At 37.3% G+C, this 21,164-nt stretch overlaps 1 protein-coding gene across 3 annotated transcripts; it reads right to left on the reverse strand.

The window, feature by feature from the left end:
- Positions 1 to 1,556: 1,556 nt before the first annotated feature.
- On the reverse strand, positions 1,557 to 21,116 carry ALG5 (ALG5, dolichyl-phosphate beta-glucosyltransferase). 3 transcript variants are annotated; one of them, XM_027631355.1, is made up of 10 exons: positions 21,027 to 21,116; positions 19,785 to 19,956; positions 18,906 to 18,952; positions 18,165 to 18,233; positions 16,845 to 16,937; positions 15,192 to 15,305; positions 13,855 to 13,914; positions 10,786 to 10,937; positions 3,173 to 3,258; positions 1,557 to 1,968 (listed from the first exon to the last, which is right to left on the reverse strand). In XM_027631355.1, exons 1-10 carry the CDS (start codon positions 21,114 to 21,116, stop codon positions 1,856 to 1,858), a joined length of 996 nt encoding a protein of 331 aa, XP_027487156.1. In that variant the 3' UTR covers positions 1,557 to 1,855. The 3 variants fall into 3 exon arrangements, with proteins under 3 accessions (XP_027487156.1, XP_027487158.1, XP_027487157.1); XM_027631357.1 differs by lacking the exon at positions 21,027 to 21,116 and adding an exon at positions 20,718 to 20,768 and having other exon boundaries at positions 1,856 to 1,968; XM_027631356.1 differs by lacking the exon at positions 21,027 to 21,116 and adding an exon at positions 20,549 to 20,587 and having other exon boundaries at positions 1,856 to 1,968.
- Between the last annotated feature and the right edge of the window lie 48 nt (positions 21,117 to 21,164).

A 21,164-nucleotide genomic window follows, 5' to 3' on the forward strand; every position in this document is an offset into this window, starting at 1 on the left:
CTGCAAAGTTTTGAAAAAAGTTCATAGAATATGCACAAATGGCCATAAAATAAACCCAAGAAGTTCTACCTCAACATGAGGAAGAACTTCTTTACATTGAGTGTGGCAGAGCACTGGAACAGACTGCCCAAGGAGGCCAGAGAGTCTCTGGAGATATTCAAAAACCACCCGGATACATTCCTGTATAATATGCTGTAGGTAACCCTGCCCTGGCAGGGGGATTGGACCAGATGATCTCCAGAGGTCCCTTCCAAAGGTCCCTATCCTGTGATTTTGTGAAATTTATTTAAAAAAATATAATAAATTTAGCACCCTCCTTCCAACCTTTGGTATACATTTCAAAAGCAGAATTTCTTTACAGACATCACCAGATGTTTACTTATTACGCAAAAAATAACGCATGGCCTAAGCCTCATAATTTGAAAGAGGTGAGCTACTTTCATTAAAATTTTAAACATGCTCAATTCTAAGGTAAGACATAAGGAAAATTTTGGGAATCTGCTTTTGAAAACTGGTGGGCAACTTCAATTATGAGCAGAGCTACTACTGTTCTGGTTTGATCACAGAAACACCTTACAAAAACTGAGAAGCTGGTATTTTATTCTAGTGATGGCACTGAGGAGTGCCATTACTGATTCTGCAGAAGTGACAGAGATGTATCTGGACTAGGCAAGAGAATAAAGCCTGCAAAATCAAACTGAATGTATTTGTTCAGAATTTATTCCAGCACTTCATAGAAAACTGAGGTAACCCTAACAGGAGCAAAACTGAAATCAATAATACAAAAAGAATAAGAAAAATCACCAGTGAATTTCCATGTGAAAGTACAACCATATACCATTCATTCTTTACATCTGTTCAAATTTGTACATGTTTCTGAAAGACAGAGTGGCTTTGTTTGTTGGCAATCCACAACTATTTTAAAAGCACAAATGAAACTATGTTACTGTACTGTAACACAGTATTACATTACTATGAAAGACTCGAGACCTCTCCCTCCCTCTCTGATCTCATTTGAAGTGTGACATCATCAGATTGGTATTGTTAATGCACAGCTCCCCCCAGTGTGTAGTGGGTCTCATTTTTGCATGTTCTGAACTAGCTGTCCATACCCTCTTCACTTCAGACCTGTATATGTTAAGGACTCCTAGCCTTGAGTAGGTAGGAATAATTAGTACACACGAACAAAACACATTTATAAAAGACAACATTTTAAAACTAAATGTGCTTGCTCTTGGACCTTCTACAGTCTGGACATGATGTGAAGTTTTATCTCCGGAAAACTATTTCAGCTTCAGACAAAAACATTTGGAATGTCAATAGACTACTGAAAGTATAACATTACTGTTATAACTCAGTAAAATCCATTAATGTTTCCCATAATACTGAATCTAAACATGCATTAGTGCAAACCATGAATGATAATTCCAAATTACGATATGGCCTAAAATTTCCAGATATCACAGAAACAAATGTTTGTAGTCATTCACAACACAACACTGCACAATGTAGAATAGAGTGCCTCTTTTTAATATGTATATGGAAATTTCCGGAAGTGTGATGAGACAAAAGCAGATATATTTATTTGAATTAATTTATAAGACATGTTAAAGCTATTATTTAATGAAATAAAAACTTGATTACCAGGTAAGAAAATCTTTTTTGAAATGCTTTCTCTTTTCAAAATGTACAAATTCCCTGCTGGCAATCTTACAAAACACATATGTGCTGCAAAAATGAAACATACAAGAGCAGCAATGAAGAATTACCTCAGTTTTCATCACCACTTCACTTGATTGAAACTGTTCTAACTGTTCTATTAAGTATAATAATATATTTGGAAAATGTAAATAACCTAATTACATTTTCTTCTTTCAAGCCGCCAGGCACCAGTCATATATCGCAGTCGTATAAAAAGAAGATCTCTGCCCATCTGCAGCCAGCTCCAAAAGGGAACTAACTTAGAACCTGTGATTAATGAAGAAGAAAATCAGAAGGACATTGTTAGAAAAAAATGAGCATTGGCAAGACACACACTCAAGCAGTCTTGAAACTGCATTCTCAGCATGCTCAGTCCCACAACTTAGATCTTAAAAAAAATTATATTTTGAAAGTTATTGCTTTATAATAATTACACTACGCCATCCATACGTGGGAGACTAGTTTGCAAGCAGCACAGTAATTCCATGTATGTGACAAGATGAACAGTCTTCTCCATAATAAGGCTTTGTTCAAGTAACTAGGAACCTGAACACCAATAATTGGGCAAATGATCTTTTTATTGACTTTGGAGAAGAACATCACCACCTTGTCTTACAGCAGTAACATGAATGTGCCAATCTTCAGGCAAGTAAGGAAACCACACCATGAAACCAAGCCTTCTTCCATCTTTGCTAACATTTGTGATAGGTGCAATGCACATGTGGAACTGCACTGAAAGGAAGCATTTCTTTTCTAGCAAAGCTGGCTCAGGATGTTCTCTACTTGCACCCTTCATCATCACTGCAGCTCATTGTACTATTTGTTGTTCAGGATTTGTGTTGAGGGGAAGAGATTGAGGTTAAGAAAAGATAAAAACATGAAAAGGTAAAAAAAAATGGAGGAACTGCATTTGATGGGAAGGAAGTGAGTAGAAGCAAGCAATACCTCTTAAGCTGGCTCTGCTATGGCGAAATATGCATGGAGCTATACTTTCCAGTAACCCAGTGTCAGAGACCTCCCTATGGGTCTGAAAGAATATCACATCTTAAGGAGAGATGGTGCCTTAGAGGAGGCCTTAATAGCTGAGAAATTTGGAAGGTAAGACACAGTGAAATGAAGTTGAATCAATAAGCCATAATGGTCAGACTTCCTGCACAGTATTTTACAATGGCTCTATTTTTATTAACACATTACAGCAAGAGGACATGCCAAAGTAGTGTTTTGTCCTAGCAGTATAACTACCTACTTTTGCCTCCAGTGGGAGTGCAGAGTTTCTCTCTCTTGCTACCCCTTCACCTACTATTCCTGTAAAAAGCCACGGAAGAAGGCTGGCAAGGACACGAAATTCAAAATTTGTATGGAAAGAAGGCTGTGAGTTATCAAAACTGCGTAAAAAATGGGCACACCCTTGGCTACTTTATTCTGGATTGACATGTAAGGAATCTTACAAGAATATAAAGAATTTGCCTACCTTCTATTTCAGTCCAGTTGACAGCAACTTCTGCTATAGGTATTTTCAAGCGCTGGGCTATATAAAGAAGTTCCACATCAAATGCCCTGAAGAAGAACAGGAAATAGAAAATACAGTCACATTTATTTCCAGAAGAAAGACAGTGGCAATGTTAATTAAATCCCTTGCCTGATTTAATTGGTATCAAGTGCATAACTGAACTAATTGTTCAATTATGCAGTTGATACTAGTGCTCTAGAGGTCAGATGCACAAGGAAGGAAAATTTATTTCCCTGACTGCACATCTCAGAACACAGCCAATATACAATATTACAACAATAACAACAACGCTTCACTGCATCCTGTTTTTGAAGTATAAGGTCATGCTGTATCCAGACCACTGCTTGCTTTTCATTCTGGCCACTATCGTGATTTAAACATTTTTAAAGACCATAAAGACCAAGCAGTCAAACGTACAGTGTCACTCCACATCTCTAGGGCTTTCATCCAAGGGGACAACTACGTGCTGTGGCTTTATGTGGATCTGATGGTTTCTCCTTGTACTTTCTAACTCAAGAAACTCAAGGCAGCAGCACAGAAGTGAGAAATGATCTAAGTTACTGTGCATAACAGGACCTGAACAACAGTTTTACTTTATCCAGTGACCATTTAAAGCACAACACAGAAACCTTCTTGAGACACTTACGTTTTTTGCTGGCACAATTTTTTGCAGGTTGTGCAGCAAAATGAACTGGGGAAGTGATCCTGCTCTAAGTCAGCTGCCCTTTTCTGCTCACTTTGTACAAAATATACCTCAATCCTCTCAGTTCTCTGCACAGAGGATTGTTTGTGTGTTTCATTCTTGAAACCACATGCTCAAATGGGCCTTGTGGACCTGAAGCACTGAAGCTTTTGATGTTAGACAAGTAGTTTGGCAGTTTGTAATCCTTGTGTAAAAATCAGCATATGAAACTGCCAGTAGTTACTACTGACAAGGGTGAATGCAAATCATAATTATGAAGATTCTAGTGATTTTTGTTAAATTTCTTAGATTTATTGATTGCTAGGTCTTTTTTTTTGTAGTCTTCAAATGCCACTAGGGATGTTCCTCTTCCTTAAATGAGTTTTAATAACTGGAATTTAGGCTAAACAGTCTCCTATTCCCCCAAGTAAGCAGCTTTTTAAAAATACTAGTCTGTATTGGAAGAAAGCTGTCAATGGCCTTTCATATGTAATTTCTACTAGATTCAAAACATATCCAAATACAGAGGTTTTGGGTTTTTTACCCCACAAGACTAAGGTTAAGGAACTGGAAACATTTTAGCCAAGCTGTTGGTAAGATTCCCAGTTTGAAGTCAGTGGAGCAGATGTTCAAGGCCAGCTTACAGAGGAGTCTTGAAAACATGCCTGTGAGGCAGTCAAGTACAATTCAATATTAGTTCACATTTTCTCTCAGTAACTTCATAAGCTTAGATTCTCCTTAAATTCTCATTGCTAAGTCCAAGACAGTTTTCTTTTGAAATGAAAAAAATCTTTTGCTACTGGAGAAAATGTATGCAATAAACCCCCCATGTTATTCATTCATGCTGCAAGGGTTGCTTGAATTTAAGTCATTGGTAATTCCATCTAACATTACAGAAAGGGTAGAAAGAGACAGACAGGTGATCAAGAGCAGGCAAAAAGACATACTTTAGCAGGTTGGTAGCCAGGTTCAGAAGTTATTTCCTTCTACTTCAAGCCACCCTCTCCTTTTTAGCAGTGTATTTCTGTAAAACTATTAATGAATGCAACAACAGCAGTCAACTTTGAAATATGCCCTTAGGTATGACATACACATGTAGGTTCCCACTGAAGTGCAGACCACAGCATGCTGGCTTGCTGGTGAAATCACGGGCAAACAGGTATCAACCTGAACTTGTGCTCTCCATGAACATTACAGGAGAACTACTGATATCACTGGACAGCATTAAAATATGAAATATTATAATTTTATTATTTTATTAATTACACCACAGTCTCTTTGACTGAAGTTATATTATTTAATTTTTTTGCTGACATTTTACATCTGTAAGCCAAAACCCCCATGTATTCACCTTTGAATGTTTATGAATCATGTGTATTAAGACTAAATCTAATTTTGTAATACTTACTACTTAAATGATTAAAAATCTTAAAAGACACAGAATAATTGTCTGCTGAATTAGATTATATGAGTTCCTCTAAAAGTATTACTACATAAAGTATTAGCCTAGTGAACTAGTAGTTATTTGCAACGATTCCTGTGGACAACTGATTACTGGAATGTCAGTACATACATCACAAAAAAACAACATTAAATAGCTCTGTGAACTACAGTGCTCAAAGTAAAAGATTAAAAGCACAGAAATTAATCAGGTTGAACATTAATATTGTTACATGTGCTTGCCCTTTGGATAACAGTGAACATATCCTGAAATTAAAAAAAACCCCTAATCAAAGCTGAAGGGAGAATGACTTTAATAGAATATTACTGGGTATCTTCTTTCTTCCCTTTCCCTCACCATCTTTCAGTATACCAGAATAGTTAATCAGGGAATACAGACCACAGTGTGTTCAATACAGCATTACACCCACATTGCTGATCACCAGATTCAGACGGTATAGAAGAACCATATAAAAGCTTCCACAGCCAGGATTTAAGGGTGAATATGTTACATGAAGCCTGTCCTAGAGGAGACCACAGCCACATCAGTGGATGAGTTGGTGAGTGTGATTAGCCAAGAAGTCATTTGTGACTAGTTAACATGGGTCAAAACCACTCTTTGAAACAGAAAGGTATTACTCACACCATGTACTTCATCCTGCTGCAGAGACTCAAAGTAGGTGCCTCTTGGAAGGGGGACATACAGCTCAGAATACCTAAGTTTGGGTCCAGCTTGAACGAATTCAGGTTCCAATCTAAGTTTAGATCCAAAAAATTTAGACACATAAAAATATATGGTGTGAACAATTTCCCCATCTATTTCTAACAGTGGCTCTATTATATGTTAGTTAACACTAATATGTAATGTAAAATAAAGAAAAAATTCTCCAGGTAGTTGTGTTTTGGTTAAGTTACAATTTAAGACGATGCTGGCTAAAATTAATTTGAACATCAAGTTGGTAGGTGTTTAATTAATTCAGTCCTTTTAAACTGAACCCTTAAAATGCTTGAGCTTACAAAATAACTAATATTATAAAGTTTTAACTGGAATTCAGGACTTTTGTACACCCAAGATATGTTTTTCCAGTAAACTCTTACTAGGTAGAGAAAACCTCCAGTGGTCTAAGAACGAAACAGGATGTCAAGTGGGTTAGTCTGCCAGCACTGCTCTAGTTAAACTGGGGCTTTTGAAAGTCCACATATGTCTGCCAGGAGCAGGACTTCTTACAAGACAAAAGAGACAAAGTTAAAATAGCAAAATGGTTTTGTGTTGATTAGACATTAATAAACAAATCTACTTGCCATGCACAAAGCCAGGTAAAAAATTCATTCCACTGCTTGTGTTAATCTATAATGCCAAAGAAGTAGGGAAAAAACCCCTGTGGCAATATGAACCCTAATTTTTCTGTCATTTTTATATAGTGATTCACATCTAGATATAAGCGACAAACTGGAGAAACAAATTTTTAATTTTTTATATTGATCTTTCCAGTTTTAAAAGTGAAACAGCATGGTTTGTTCAGTGCACAAGGCAACTTTTATAGACAAAAGTAATAGCAACAACTTGATCTTATCAGTGATCTGCTGGCTTGGGTAATATCATTATAAATTGCCACTTCAAAAAGTTTGTTGATCAAACCAGGACTAGAACTATGTTTTGAATTTCCCCTCCTTTTATCATTATGCCAGGTAGGACAGTAATCGCTGCTATGTCTAGTTCTCCTAAGGATGGACATTTTCTGGCTTGAAGGAAATTTTGTTGTTGTTGTTGTTGTTGTCAGAAGAAAGCAATGATCAAATTTAGGATAGGAAAATTCTGCCAGTGAGACCATTTAATTGCCTAGTATTTCTCCTGTGCATCAGAATTTAACACAGTTACATTTCTCAGGTCAAGACTGTAGATGCAGAACTAGACTTTCTTTTGTAGCCTGAACTGAGTAAATACAACTGTCTCTGTTATGTTTTTATAATATTTCTTTTAATTTTAAGTTTTAAATTAAAATATGTGCTCCATCCATTTCTGAAAAAAAGATTAATAGCGTAATCAGATTCAGAACCTAAACCACAAAGCATATGCTCTCTGCTCAAAAGGTTGTTCTCATTTCAAACTAATGTCAAAACATTGCTATTTAGAAAAGTAAATTTCAAGAATGTTTGGTTTGTATTTATTTATACACAGCCAGCTCTCCAAAGGACAGTTAAACAAAAAGACAATGAGAACACTCACAAAAAAAAGATAGCTTAGGATTTAAGTATTACTTCTTAATATTGAATATATAAACAGTTTGCAGCATCTATTAATTTTCAAATGCTTTCTAAACTTTAATATGCTATGAAATATGTTGGTCTCTCTTAAAAAAGTGTTACATGATCCTTATTGCCATAATGATAAAAGTGTATTTTTACTTGTATACTTCAGTTTGCTTTCGAAATTTCCTAAATAGAAGCATCTATAAATCAAATTCACCATAGCAAGAAGAAAAATGTGGTCTGTTTTCTAGTACTTTTAACATTAAAGAGGTGATTTTCCCATCAATGTCCACTGGAAGGGAAAAAGCATGAAGAAAGCATAAAAAAGTGAAGGTCTAAGCAGGTAGGAATTACTAGATAGCTGATTTTATAGTGATTTTATATTAACATCATGAGTAAACATGTTTTTCATGAATTTTAGTCTAAATATTTGTTATGTGCTCACACAAGAATTCACCTAGCACTGTAGTACCCCAAAAAATCCAAGCCTGACAAAACTTGGACAGGACAGATGACCTGGTTTTTGCAGAAGTCTCATGTTCATTCCCTTCAATAGTTCACCACACGCTCCAGTGCAGCAGGTGGGAAGCCCCAGGTTGCTCTCAGATGGCTTTTATTTGATTAAATGCTGTTTGTTTGTTGAATATTCTCTAGCACTCTCCTCCATTATGCACTGACCATCCTGAACTCTTCTTTCAATACCTAACAGAGCTGCACTTCACTTGTGGGATTTTAAGACTCAAAGAGAATCAAATAATTTCTTCACATGTTGAATAGCCCCAGTGCAGTGATGCAGAGGCTGTAACAAACCCAGATTTCAGAGCCTCTTACCCAATATCAAGATAGTGGTTTCTCTGCAACCCCTTGTTGATGGTCTCAGTATCAATGAGCTGCTCTGTGACACAGCTGGGGACCCCACGCTGTTCCAGGTTCCAGCAGAAATACAATACTGACAACTTATTCCTTACTCTTATGTTTGCACACTTGTGGTATATACATAACCATTATGGCACAATATCTAATCAGTTTTTATTTTCCTTTTTACACACATGTTATGCAATGGAAAGGTATCAGGGGTCAGATTTGTTTAAAATAAAAGCTTTCCATTATTGGGTTATTTCTGGTTCTTACATAATTACATAAAAAAGAATCTAATGGAAGTTCTATGGGATGACTACTTGGTATCCCTACATAATTTCCAACTGCAATTATCCCACTTGTTTGTACAACACTGACATTTCACTTAGGACTATCATTTCCTTTAATTTACCCACTCTTTCCATATACTTCCCCATGCCCCTGTTTATTTCCAGATCTTATAAATATTAACTGGGAAAGGGACAGTACTCTGTTTTGTTCACTGACAAGATACACACGTGAAATGACTAGTTGTGAAGCTGGAAAGTTACTTTTGAGTCCTTATTGTAGTTTTTTTTTTCTTCAGCACTGGGTTTCTCTCCTCTAAGAGGGTTTCAGTTTCCACAAAACTCGCCAAAGCTTTTGATCTTGAAACCTCTACTGTTGTCAGATTTGTTAAAATTAGCCAATAAATATTAAAATGAAGGTAGGGAAACACAGAAACTGTTAACAGACAGATAAAGATAAAACCAGACAATATATTTCCTGTTTTAGTGGAAAATTAAACCAAACTAAAAAACCCAAACCAACTATTGTTGCAAATTTGTGAATTGGAATTATCTGAATAGCTTCTTTATTAGAAGAATTTGACAAATTTGACAAATTCTTTCCTTGACAAACAAAACAAACATACTTCATCATTAAGTAGTACATTTTGATAAATAAGAAAACACACAGGGGATTAGTTTTTGCATTACTGTAAATAACAAAGCTAGAATAGAAGGCAAATTTTATAGCAGTACATACAAGGTACAATGAATTAAGATATGAAGATCTGGTTTGTTACACATCAATAATATAATTACTATAAAATAAGTTAGCAATATCCTTTTTTCTTTGCCTCTATTCCCAGATAATGGGGTACAGAACAATTATTTTTACTCTTTCATTCCTTTGGTGCTAGAGAATTGAAGCAGCAGAAGAAAGCTTACTAAGATTTTTTCTGTAGAAAACACTTTATATAATCAGTAAGTGCAATTACAATCAGAATCTTCAGTTTAAAAAAGAATAAAATTTAAGATTGCATTTTTACAGCTTAAACTGATTATCCTAATTTATTTCTTTCCATTTTCTTCTTGAAGAGCTTAATTTATTAAAGTGAAGTTAAATAGGGTTTGGAGGTAGCAGCACAAACCATACTTCTGGCTCAGTTACAGTTTCCTTTAGAGTGATAAGCAAACCACTCCAGTAGAAAAGTGATTTTCTGAACATTGACTGCACACAGTTACAGATTCCATACAACAGAAGGTCTGTGTTCCACACTTGTGTGCCCAAACACTACCTTTGCAATTTCATTCTGGAGGAGCAGTGTAGCTCAACTATCTCTGCCAAACCTCAGCCTAAAACTAGATGTATTGGAATTGACTAGCTACTGTAGGATTGCACACATTTTTGTACAGGAACACTGTTCAGTAATTCTGTTCCCTGCCAGCAAGCAGTAGCTCACGAGAGATTTTCTTGAATGAAGACAACAATTTGAAAATATTTGATTATACATAATTAAACTATCCTTTTAAGCAACAGTTGGGGTGCGGGAAATTTATAGAAACTGTAGCAATTGTGTGGAAACAGTGTTTTAGTCCCCATAACAGTACTCATCACTATATCACTCTCATAAGGGAACTGTTCTAGCTAAATTACAACAAAAGGAGCTCTAAAGTGATTCAAAGACTATGAATCATCTTCTGTTGTCTTAGACTTATGATATCTATCAGTAGTCCTCTCATCAAATATTTTAGCAAGAAAATAAGTAAAGAATAGGCATTTGCTTTCACTTGAGTCTTGAGCAATTACAAACATTAGATATTGATTCTAGGTAAAATGTTTTGCTTAAGCAGTACTGAATTGTAAAAAATATAGAATTTCTAGCAATTACCAGGATATTTGAACACAACAAGAAATCTAAGCTGCCATGTAAGCAGTACTACAACTGGTTAAACTGAGCAGCTAGGATTTATACACAGACATAACATGCTTCATAGTAGCTGCAATACTAAAATTATTTTTTCAAAACCACGTTCAATTATAAAAAACCCTGCAACAACAAAAAAAAGGAACAATTTACCAGCGTTCTATATGAAGAGTTGAGAAAGTCCGCAAGGCAGCTTCTCTGGTTAGAAGTTTAAATCCGCACTGTGTGTCCCTGATCTCTTTGACACAGAGAAACCAAACAAGGAAGTGGAAGCCGTACATAAGGAGAGTTCGAAAGTAGGAGCGCTGTGGACAAAACGCAGTAAGTTAGATGGTTTCATTTAAGTGATGAGTGAAGTGCTTGAACAGAGCTGTCTTACAGGACAATAATTCTGTTTTGTGACAGCTTTCAAAGTTTGTAAACTGTTTTTGGTTTGCACTGGAATGAAAATAGAACCTATCAATTGTTACAGTGAAACAAAACTACAGCTGAAAGACTTGCCAGCCAAGTGCCCTCTAGGATAGGAGAAGTCCAAGTTCTTTTTTCTTCTTTCCCCAATTCACAGCAGCTTTTCACTTGGAATAATGCTTTATTAAGTAAAGCAGGAACCTGCACCTGGATTTCAAATAATGAGTGGGACAGCCACAGCATCTTCTGCATGATTCTTTGGGAATTCCCCAAGGAAAAGTAGAGTGAAGGAGGAAGAGGATGGCATGTTACACGCTCTACTTCACTGGACATTTTTAAGCTATTTTTTCCCTCTGTCTAGTCCTCTTGTTCTTCTAAAAATTGGCTGCACAGATGCAAAAGATTCAAAAGTTACCAGGACAGACAGTAGGACTCCATAAATAATAATCCAGTAGGACTCCATAAATAATAATCCAGTAGGACTCCATAAAGTGCTACTCTTAAGAATACACAGTTAAACTAAACAGGTTCCAGCTGTTAATCCAACAAAAAAATTGAAAAAAGTTTTTTATTATTAAAAAACCCAAATGGGAGCATCTCTTGTTATTTGCCATCCACTTCTTTCATTCAAGACTAAATGATCGCCAGAGTTTGCACACACCATGTTAAGGCACTTAAGAGAACGCAACTGAAGAATGCAACTTTTTGCAGTACACAACGGACCAAGTAAAAACCAGGCCTACAGTAAAGGGTACTGTGCAAGATAATATTTCATTTTATATTTTCAGCAATGTTACACAGTCATCTCTTTTGTTCCTTTGCTTTCACAGATATATTTTATGTTCCTGGTAAATGTTCTCCCAGCCTGCTCTTTGGTTTCACTTTTGTTCTTGATGCAATAATCATATGGATAAGTTTGTCCATGGACTCCAGAGGCTGGAGACTGGATTTGCAGAGGTCGTTCTTAGTCTTTTATTCAAGATAGTTCCTAAACAACCAGAACTCTGATATACAAATCACTGCTGAACTCACTGCTGGCCTTAAGCTCAATTTAAGTGATTGTATCTAAGACTGCAAGCCAAATATCATATAAAATCTTTAGGAGCCATCAATTTAACTGGTAAGCATCTCTGGGTGAAAAGAGATGCCTTCAAACCTAACAATTTAGAACCTCATTTGAAAAATGAGAAGATGCTCAGTTTATTATGTAACAGCCTTTGACTTAAATCAAAATCCATAGCTTGTGCCTTTCAAAAAGTGCTCCAGTCCCAGGTTAATGGTCAATCTGGTGTGGTTTCTTTGGTTCTTTTGGCTCTGCAACCAAGAACACAAGGCTGCCACTAGTGTAAGAAGGGAAGTGCTAAGAGGTTGCATGATTGTCAGACAGTGACAAAAGACTTCACAAAGAGGAGTTCCTGAATTATGATTATCACTACTAAGACTATTTATGCATGTAATATTTTGGATTAACTAAAGTACATTAACAATTCTGGAGGCAGAACAGAATTCTTGATGTCTTCAGACTGAATTTAAGGTAAAATTCTGGTCTCAATAAATCCCATACAGCTGCTTATCACAGCTTCATTCTACTGTTTTAAATGCCACTAAGTCCAGAGGGAAATCCCAACATCGAAAAGATTGTTCTGCAACTTTTTTATACCTATTGCACTATACAATAGGTATTTTCTTCCCATTTTAGTAGTCTTTCTCTGTCAGACTAGGGACAGCTGCATGACAAAACAAAATGGGCTACATATTTTAAACAAATCAGTACTACGTAACCAGTTGGTGATTCCTTTATTGAAGTCAGAAATACGAGGAGAAACAGGAAACAAAGTATGGACACATCCTAAAAATTGTACTTTTGTATTAAAAGATAAAAGTCCTGTTCCAATTGCTTTCCCCTATGTAGCAAAACCTTCAAAGATGAAAAGAAATATGAATGCAGTAAAGAAAGTTTATCTACAATCAGAACCTGACCATAAAATGAAGCATTTTTTCTGGGCTCAAATTTCTGAACATTATCAGTGTAACCTGTTTGAACTTTTGTAACTATTTTAGTAGTCGTGTATACATTTTAGAATTATTTCAAGTATTAAAGATTAGCATAAACAAAGTTTACTCTTGAAAACATTCAACATGATGAGTACATCCAATGATGCTGAAAACATGAGCCCAATAATGCGTTCGTTGCAATACAAGTCCCATATCTGTACTTTGTCAACTACTCTCTGCCAAGACATCAGAAAACCAGATTCAAGATAAGGTCATGGGCCTATGCATTACTGTTTATTCCACAAGAGCCACACACAGAACAGTACGGTCTGTGTGTTCAAAACTCAAAAATTTTACAATGAGTAATACAGAAAAATTACACCAGTTTCCCACGAATTGAGATACTCTTCAAACAGTCGGCTGCTAATTATCCCTAACTGACTTTAAACAAGTTTCAAGATCTGCAAGTCAAGCTCTTGCACTGGAAGGGAATCAGTAATAATGAACTCATCAGTTTCCTTCCACTCTAGTCCCAGTACTGGTTACTAGTTACAAACTTTGTCAGGGTTTAGAAGCTCTGCTTCTAAAAAAATTAAATCTATAAATTGGAAAAGTAACTTAAACCAGTAAAAAGTGCCTGAAATCTAGAACACATCTTCTGCATATGACAGAGCACATCCTACACTTATGACATTCTTTTCCTTATTTTCAGTTTCCATTCTTTTACAAATATTGATTATTTAATTGCAAAATCTGTAAGGCAGAAACAAACAATGGAAGTATTTGGGTAATAGTACACAGCAGGAAATGGAAACAAACCTTTGCTACTGAGTCCTTCTCCAGATGAGCTCTAGAACCACAGGAAATAGCCATCTGGTTCTGTACAGGAATATAAAATAAAGAGTTATTACTTTAACTAGTATTTTTGGAATCAGTGGAATCTTGTGTTGAGAACCATATAATAAAAAACTTCAAAGCAGTGTACTTTTATGCTTCCTCTAGCTGCACCTCTTTTACTCCTGAATTCTTAGCCTAAATCAGTCTTCTCTACAGTTAACAGATAATCTAAAGTTTATTACAATTTGCATATGGTGCATACAAATTGCTTCAATTTATTCCAGTTTGGTTTAGCTTACATTGTTTATTGTATGCATACAGTGTATGTGCTTAGCACAGATAAGCATGCAGTATTCCTAGGAACTGAATGTTTTCTTTAAATATTGTGAAATGGGTAACAGAATAAAGTACTTTTTGCACTGATGTATCTTCAAACAAATAAAATGACATAGTGTTAGGCAAAAATATAACCTCAAATTAAACCAAGGCGATGAAAACAAAAGGTTTAGCATTATTCTCATGCTACTATTTCTCACATGAAATCTCTCAAATATACTGTTTGAGAGTGTGGGACTGATGCTGGAGAAGCAGCAGCTGCTGCTGCCCTGGCAGCAAAGACCATCAGAGTCACACTGTTGCCTGTTGGCTCCTGCACTTGTGCTTCTGCAGTCACAGACCACGATCCTTTCCACAGGCACATCCCTTGCAGCTCTAGCTGGAAGGCTGCGTATCACTTCTGGCCTTTGGGAAACTAGCTACAAGTACCTCACTCACCTGTGTTTAAGCAAAAAACAAACCTCAGTTCTTTCAAGTTAAGCTCCCAAAAGAGAATAACTATGCAGGAAGGTGTTCTTGTTCCACAGGTTTTTGAATTTTTTCTTACAATAAAAGCTCTTCCAAATACTGTCATTTAGCTAAGGACCCTGAGAACACAAAACCTCTTTAGAAGAGGGTGAAATTAGGATGCATCCTTAAAGGTATACAGGATGACATCAGACAAAATGGAAATAAAAACCAGTTAACAAAGAAAACTAAGGAGGCAACACATGGTATTTATACAGAACAGAACAGTTTCAAAGAACTTAAAGGAAGGATAAATAAAACATTCTGTACTGCATTGAAGTAGGTACAGTGAATGCAAAGGAGTTAAGAACTCTGTGGAAGCTCCTTCATACAGCCCATTCTTGAGGTTTCTAAGCTTACACAGAGGTCTTCAGACTTACATCTACATCTTCAACTAGACCTCAAAAAACTCAAGTTGAGAATTACAAATCTCTGTGCATGTGTATTAAACTAAAGCCATGAGAATTTATACTCACAGGCCATGGTTGGAGATTTTTTAGGCCTTCTTCTACTTTTTCAATATCTGCAAATTTTGTAGCTCCATCTGCATCAGCCATAAGAATTTTTTTCCCCCGAGAACTAAAGACACCCTGCAATGAAAACAGTCAATAAAAATCAACACTTTTGAAACCAGTATTTGTCACAAGCTAGGTGCAAAAGACTCCAAAAACCTAATGTAGTAAGAAGAACAGTGATATCTTACAGATTCAACACAACAGGTGAGTCTTAATATTCTGTTACTAACAACAATTTACCAATTTATATTATAATAACATCTAGAGAATTCACACACTGCATAGTGTCCAGTGACAGACAACGCATGAACACAAAAGGCTAACAATCCCTCTGAAGAGAGAGTTGCAAACTAAAAGCTTTACAACCCAAAATCTGAAAGTCAACAAGTTCCTACAGTCAGCTGTAGAGGGGAGCACAAGAAGCAGTGATTAGCAGCTACCACTACACTGGATGGCTTTTCTTTGTCATTTGAGCTATGGAAAGGAGGATGCAGTGCTAGTTTTTCCCAACATTGTTTCAAGAGAATTCATGAGCTACTTCTCAAAACTAATTTAAGATTCAGTTTTAAGTCACAGTATCACTACAAAACATTTGTGATGCACAGGTCTCACAGACAGTTTTGCCATTTTGAAATTTGTCAGACAAATTTCAAAATTTTTGAAGGGGTCCAGACAGGAAAACAATTAGCAGCGGGTTTGACCAAAGTACTGTCGCAGCCCAGGAGGTGTGAGTTTGGAAAACCCTGTCAAGGAAGTATTGTATACACATCCACTCTACACTCTGCACTGCAAGACTGTATCACACAGAGAATTTTCTCCTTCTCTTGAAATAAGTATATAGTTTACAAAAGTTCCAGATGTTTTAATATAATGTTCTCTTCTTTTCCTATATTTACTCATTTTTCATAAAAAAATAAAACTGACGTATTAAAGATAGAGCTTAAAACACAGAAAAAGACAAGTCACTGATAACCCACAGATGATACCACCCTTTTTCATAAAAGTAATCTAAGGAAAAAATATTCCTTCTAAATGTGTAACAGCTATTTTATTTTTAGGACATGATGATTTCAGGATAACGTCTGTGTGAAAGCATCAATTGTGCTGTTTCTGCTATCGAGTGTGGGTGATAACAGTGGGCTTCAGTAAACACAAACTTTGCTGGATGAGAATTCTTCTTTATTAGCCATTTTAAAAAACACATCTATGACCTGGAGAGCAAAGTTTGCAAATTTGGCTCTATTTTGTCTACAAAACCTTAGTTTTTATCTGTAACAGTTTGGTTGGGTGTTTTTTATTTGGTTGGCTTTTATAAACACAAGCCTATTCCTAAGTGGAACTAACATAAATACGAAATTCAAGTATTTTTTTCCCTTTGAAATCTCATATAAAAAATTGTCTTCACTATTGATCTTTCTGGCAAGACAATACTGTTTCCAAGATCTCAAATAAGTTTATTTTGAAAAACAGGTTTTGCTTTAATTTATAGAATCTGTACTCAGTTTTCTCATAATCATTTTGTTAATGCATTGAATTCAAAATGTCAATCAGCACAGCTCTGTCTTCTGCATATGGGGTAGTTCAAACAGAGAAGGAGATGAAAGCATCAATTACCATCCTGACTGCTCCTCCTTTCCCTCGATTTTTTACCAAAGAAAGTACTCGCACTTTGTCGCTTCCATATTTCTTGCAGTACTGCATTGCAACCTGATAGACACACAAAAAACCAGCATAAAACAAACCGAGGAATCAAGGTAGAAGTTTACATTTGCTCACCCTTTAAAAGAAAATAAATTAACAGCACAGAGCTACAACCACTTCAGTCGGCACAAATACATTGCCAGTGTTCGCTGGAGTCTGTTCAGGAAAATAAAAACCAATTCAAAGTCAAAACAAGAAGACTGAAGAAACCAGTCATGTTCAAAAGAACAGGATATTCCAAACCCCATCCTCCCATCTCTAAAAAACTCAATCCTAATCTAATTTATACTATTACAGACCTTTCATATTAACACCAATAGTTAATAAAAGAAATACAATTTTCTACTACAGCCACTTATTTATCACTTGTCTTGCTGCTATTTGTGGTTTTAAACAAAAATTCACATTGATCTAAAATCCCACTCACACTGCAAGGATCTGCAGATTTTATTCCATGCTGTGAGGAAGACAAAGCATGAGTTTTCTCCTCTTAATTTTTTCTAAAGGTTGTCTTGAGTCCTTGTAAGTCCAGAGGCCTGCAGCCACTGTATGCTCAGTTAAAGGAGATGCCAGAAGGAATGTGCAGTAGTAAAAAATATTTACGAGCAATCCTTAATGGACGAGCTTAAGGAAAGTAAACCAAAAAGCAGTACACATTTTAGTAGCTACCTCAAACATCTTCCAAGCAGTAAGAAAAGCCCTCAAGTTAGCAAGCCTTCCTTTCCAGTGACGTACATCAAAGTCAAACCAGAAGAATACAAAACTATTTTGAAAATACTACTACTGCCACAGGGATTTTTAAAGAAACAATGCCATGAAGGGTATGAGGAAGAACTATGTCAGATGTTCTGCCAATCACAGTATGAATTGAGTATTTTAAAGGACTTTTTAGCTTTCTAAAGTTCATATTCACATCATCACTATGCATATATAGAGTATTTCACAAGAAATTTCTTGACGTTAGGATTAGAATTCTGAGAATCGCAGCTGCAGGAAAATGGCTGTCACAGTCACCAATCAAGAAAACCAGAATTTGCAAAAGAATTATGTGTATTCATATGCATATGTGACATCCATGATGCATATAGAATGACAGAAAGTACTCGGAAATATGAACTTCAATTGTCAACTATTCAAGTACCAAAATATAAATGCGAAAATTTGTTATATTCCACAAATGTAGCAAAAAACCCGACACCCCTGATGCTTGGGAAGGCACTTCAGTTTTCTTACCTTTGTAGTTTGATCTTTACTACCATCATTAACCACTATCACTTCATAAGTGAATGAAGGATCTCGTTTCTTGAAAATAAAAACAGAAATAATACATTTAATCCAATTTCTTAAATAGGCAGTAGGTCTTTCAAACATCATTATTCTTTTCTCCCTAGCAGGTTTCAAATTATTTATGGTTGCCAGTGAACACTAATATGATATAGTAAATTTGTTCACATGGTATAATTAAAGAATTTTGCCATATTTGATGAACATACCATTACGCTGGGTTGTCATGCTACCATCCAGAAATCAAAAATCAATTCAGTTGTAAAAAATGGAACACTCAGAACATCATCACTGTTAAGAAAATCCAAACAGAACAATATCCACAAACTTTCACAATGGGCTTCTTACCCAGAGAACAAACCAAAATGAAGAACAGATACTTATGAAACTTCTTGGAACAAGCTAGGATTTAGTTTAGAAAGTTAAATGTATGGCTAATCCTTAGCTTTGTCTTGGAAGGGTAACATTCACATGAAGATTTCTTCATCCCATAACAGTATATTAAATGTTTACTTAATTTAAAAATACTTTTTGGCACTTGATCTAAAAATAACTAAGAGACCTAAGCATTACTTCTAAGTGGTCAAGTATTACCGTTTAATGTACACCAACATAACAAAGTGACTAGATCAATAACTTATTATACGTAATACACACAACAAAAAAATGTTGAATCCAAAAAGAAAATACCTGTCTTTTTTCTAGATAATCCAAAGCTTCATCCATCATAAGAGGTACTAGAGAAAAGGCGGAGGAGGTCAGGTTAGTAGATTATAACAGGCAAAGCACCAAAAGTACTTGCACAAGCAAGCTGAGAGCAACCACAAAGCAAAGCTGAGCAAATCGACTCTTTCATACAACACTACCTTCAGCAAACAAGCTTAGCAGCTGCAACTCTAAGTGCTGTCCTTTCTGAATGCAAAAAGAACACTGAAGAAAATCACGTACATGATAAAAGACAGGATAAAAACATTTCTTCTGAGGAACCAACTTTTCATTTTGAAATTTGTAATTCTCTACACAAGATTAAAAAAAAAAGAAATCATACTTCATGATTGACCCTGAAAACCAGCACTGACTTTATCTATTTAAGCAAGCTGACAGCTTCTGTACTACCATGTTTGATTATTTCTATCACACCTGAAAGCCCTTCCTCAGTATCAGGTACTTGTATACTTGTATGTATTGCAAAGTCAAACACAAACGTGTGAGATCATCCTTTCTCTGCTCATCTGAAGTTGCTGTTGTTTAAAGAGTGGGAAGCTCTCAAATCAGTTTTAAAAGTCTTTTTTTACTTCTTGCCTTGCAGCATTTACAGAGGCAATGAACAACCATTCTTCTGAGGTTCACTAAAATAGAGAGGATTCTTATTTTTAGCAGCAGAAATCAAGTGACACAATGCCTTAATTTTGAAATTCAATGTATTTGGACTATTTTCTGGAAACTGTTTCCAAAATCTGATACATAATCTGGCCTGCTAGAATCTACCCCAAACATAACTGACCTCTGCATTATTACAGTAACAACAGATAGATTTTCTTCTTTTCCTCAAAACAAGAAAAATCTTACACCGGTCTTCCTCATTGTATGAAGGCACAACAACAGAGAGTTCCCTTGTAGGGGGATCATGTACACTTGGTAGAGGTTCTTTCCTGCCTTCAGCGTTTACGAAGAATTTCTCTTCTTCGTGTCGGTGAAGGGTTGGCATTTTTTTGGCAGTTACATGAGCAATTGCACAAATCTGTGACGAAAAAGAAATAAGAAAAATTGTTGAGCATTCTGTTAGAAGTTGACCGAGCTGTTGAATGTTCTACAAAAGGCAACTGTTTTTCAGTAATGCGGTGGGTCAATGGCGTGGAACTTCATCCACTGACTGAATCACAGAGGACCAAAATCCCCTCATGCCATTTGGTTATTCCTAGTCTGACCACTGTCACCATCACTGGCTTGTTGCTATTTTCGACTGCAAAGTATGCAGATGCCTCCAAAGTCGTGGTCCAAGCCCCCACTGCCCGTTCCCAAGTAATCCAGAGCACACATGCTGGTGCTGCCTCTGATCCCCCCCTGCCCCACTGAAATCAAGGGCATGGCTTGTGACTGGCCACCCACATGCGCTTGCAAAACAGAGGCTCTGATGGCCTTATGAATGGTTAAAATGAAGCCATAGAACTTGCGGTTTGGAGGACTTAATTTGGTGACACCACGAACAGAATCACAGAATCAATTAGGTTGGAAAAGACCTCTGAGATCATCGAGTCCAACATCGAGACCGAACACCATCACGCTGAGTAGACCACGGCACTGAGCGCCACGTCCAGTCTTTCCTTAAACACCTCCAGGGACGGTGCCTCCACCATCTCCCCGGGCGGGAAGCATACGTGGCACTGCGGACAGGCAGCAGAATTCCGCCTTCTAGGGTGTCCAACTTCTGCAAATTGCCGGGTATTTCAGCCACGCAGAGACACAGCGACCTCCCAAACGGTTACCGGGAACGGGCGTTACCAGGACACTTCCCAAGGCGTCTTTATCCCCTCCGCAGGTCCCCGGACGCCTCGCTCGCCCCAACCCCCGCACCAGCGCAGCCCCGCCAGCTGCTGCCCGGACGGCTCCCGGTGCCACCCGCGCTGCCCCCAACCTGGGCCAGCCCTGCCTGGGCCCGCCGCAGCCCCCCCCGGGGACCCCCCGGCAAAGACAGGATCCGCGGACAGCGCCCCGGCTCTGCACCGCGGGGGCGAGCACGGAGCGGCCCCGCGCACCGCCCTCGCCACGGAGGCCCCCGGGCCCGCCGTGACCGCGCTGCGCGACTCTCACCAGGACGAAGAGGAGGGCGGCGAGGGCCGCCAGCGCCGCCGCGGCCGCGGGCAGGGACAGGGGCAGTGACGGCTGCAACGGCAGCGCCATCGCCCGCCGCGGCGCGCGGGACCCGGTCGCGCGGCGGCAGCGAGGCGG

Source organism: Corapipo altera, unplaced genomic scaffold (genome assembly GCF_003945725.1).
Source record: "Corapipo altera isolate COAL_440 unplaced genomic scaffold, ASM394572v1 59788, whole genome shotgun sequence".
NCBI classification, from domain to species: domain Eukaryota; kingdom Metazoa; phylum Chordata; class Aves; order Passeriformes; family Pipridae; genus Corapipo; species Corapipo altera.

Bases quoted from the DNA above. Each gene is read 5' to 3' on its own strand.
- ALG5 (XM_027631355.1), bottom strand. From the start codon at position 21,116: ATGGCGCTGCCGTTGCAGCCGTCACTGCCCCTGTCCCTGCCCGCGGCC. The intron at 16,938-18,164 runs GTAAGAAAACTG...TGTGTCTATCAG, and splicing joins GTAAAGATCAAACTACAAAG to GTTGCAATGCAGTACTGCAA. The intron at 13,915-15,191 runs GTGAGTATAAAT...ATTCCTGTACAG, and splicing joins AAAATCTCCAACCATGGCCT to AACCAGATGGCTATTTCCTG.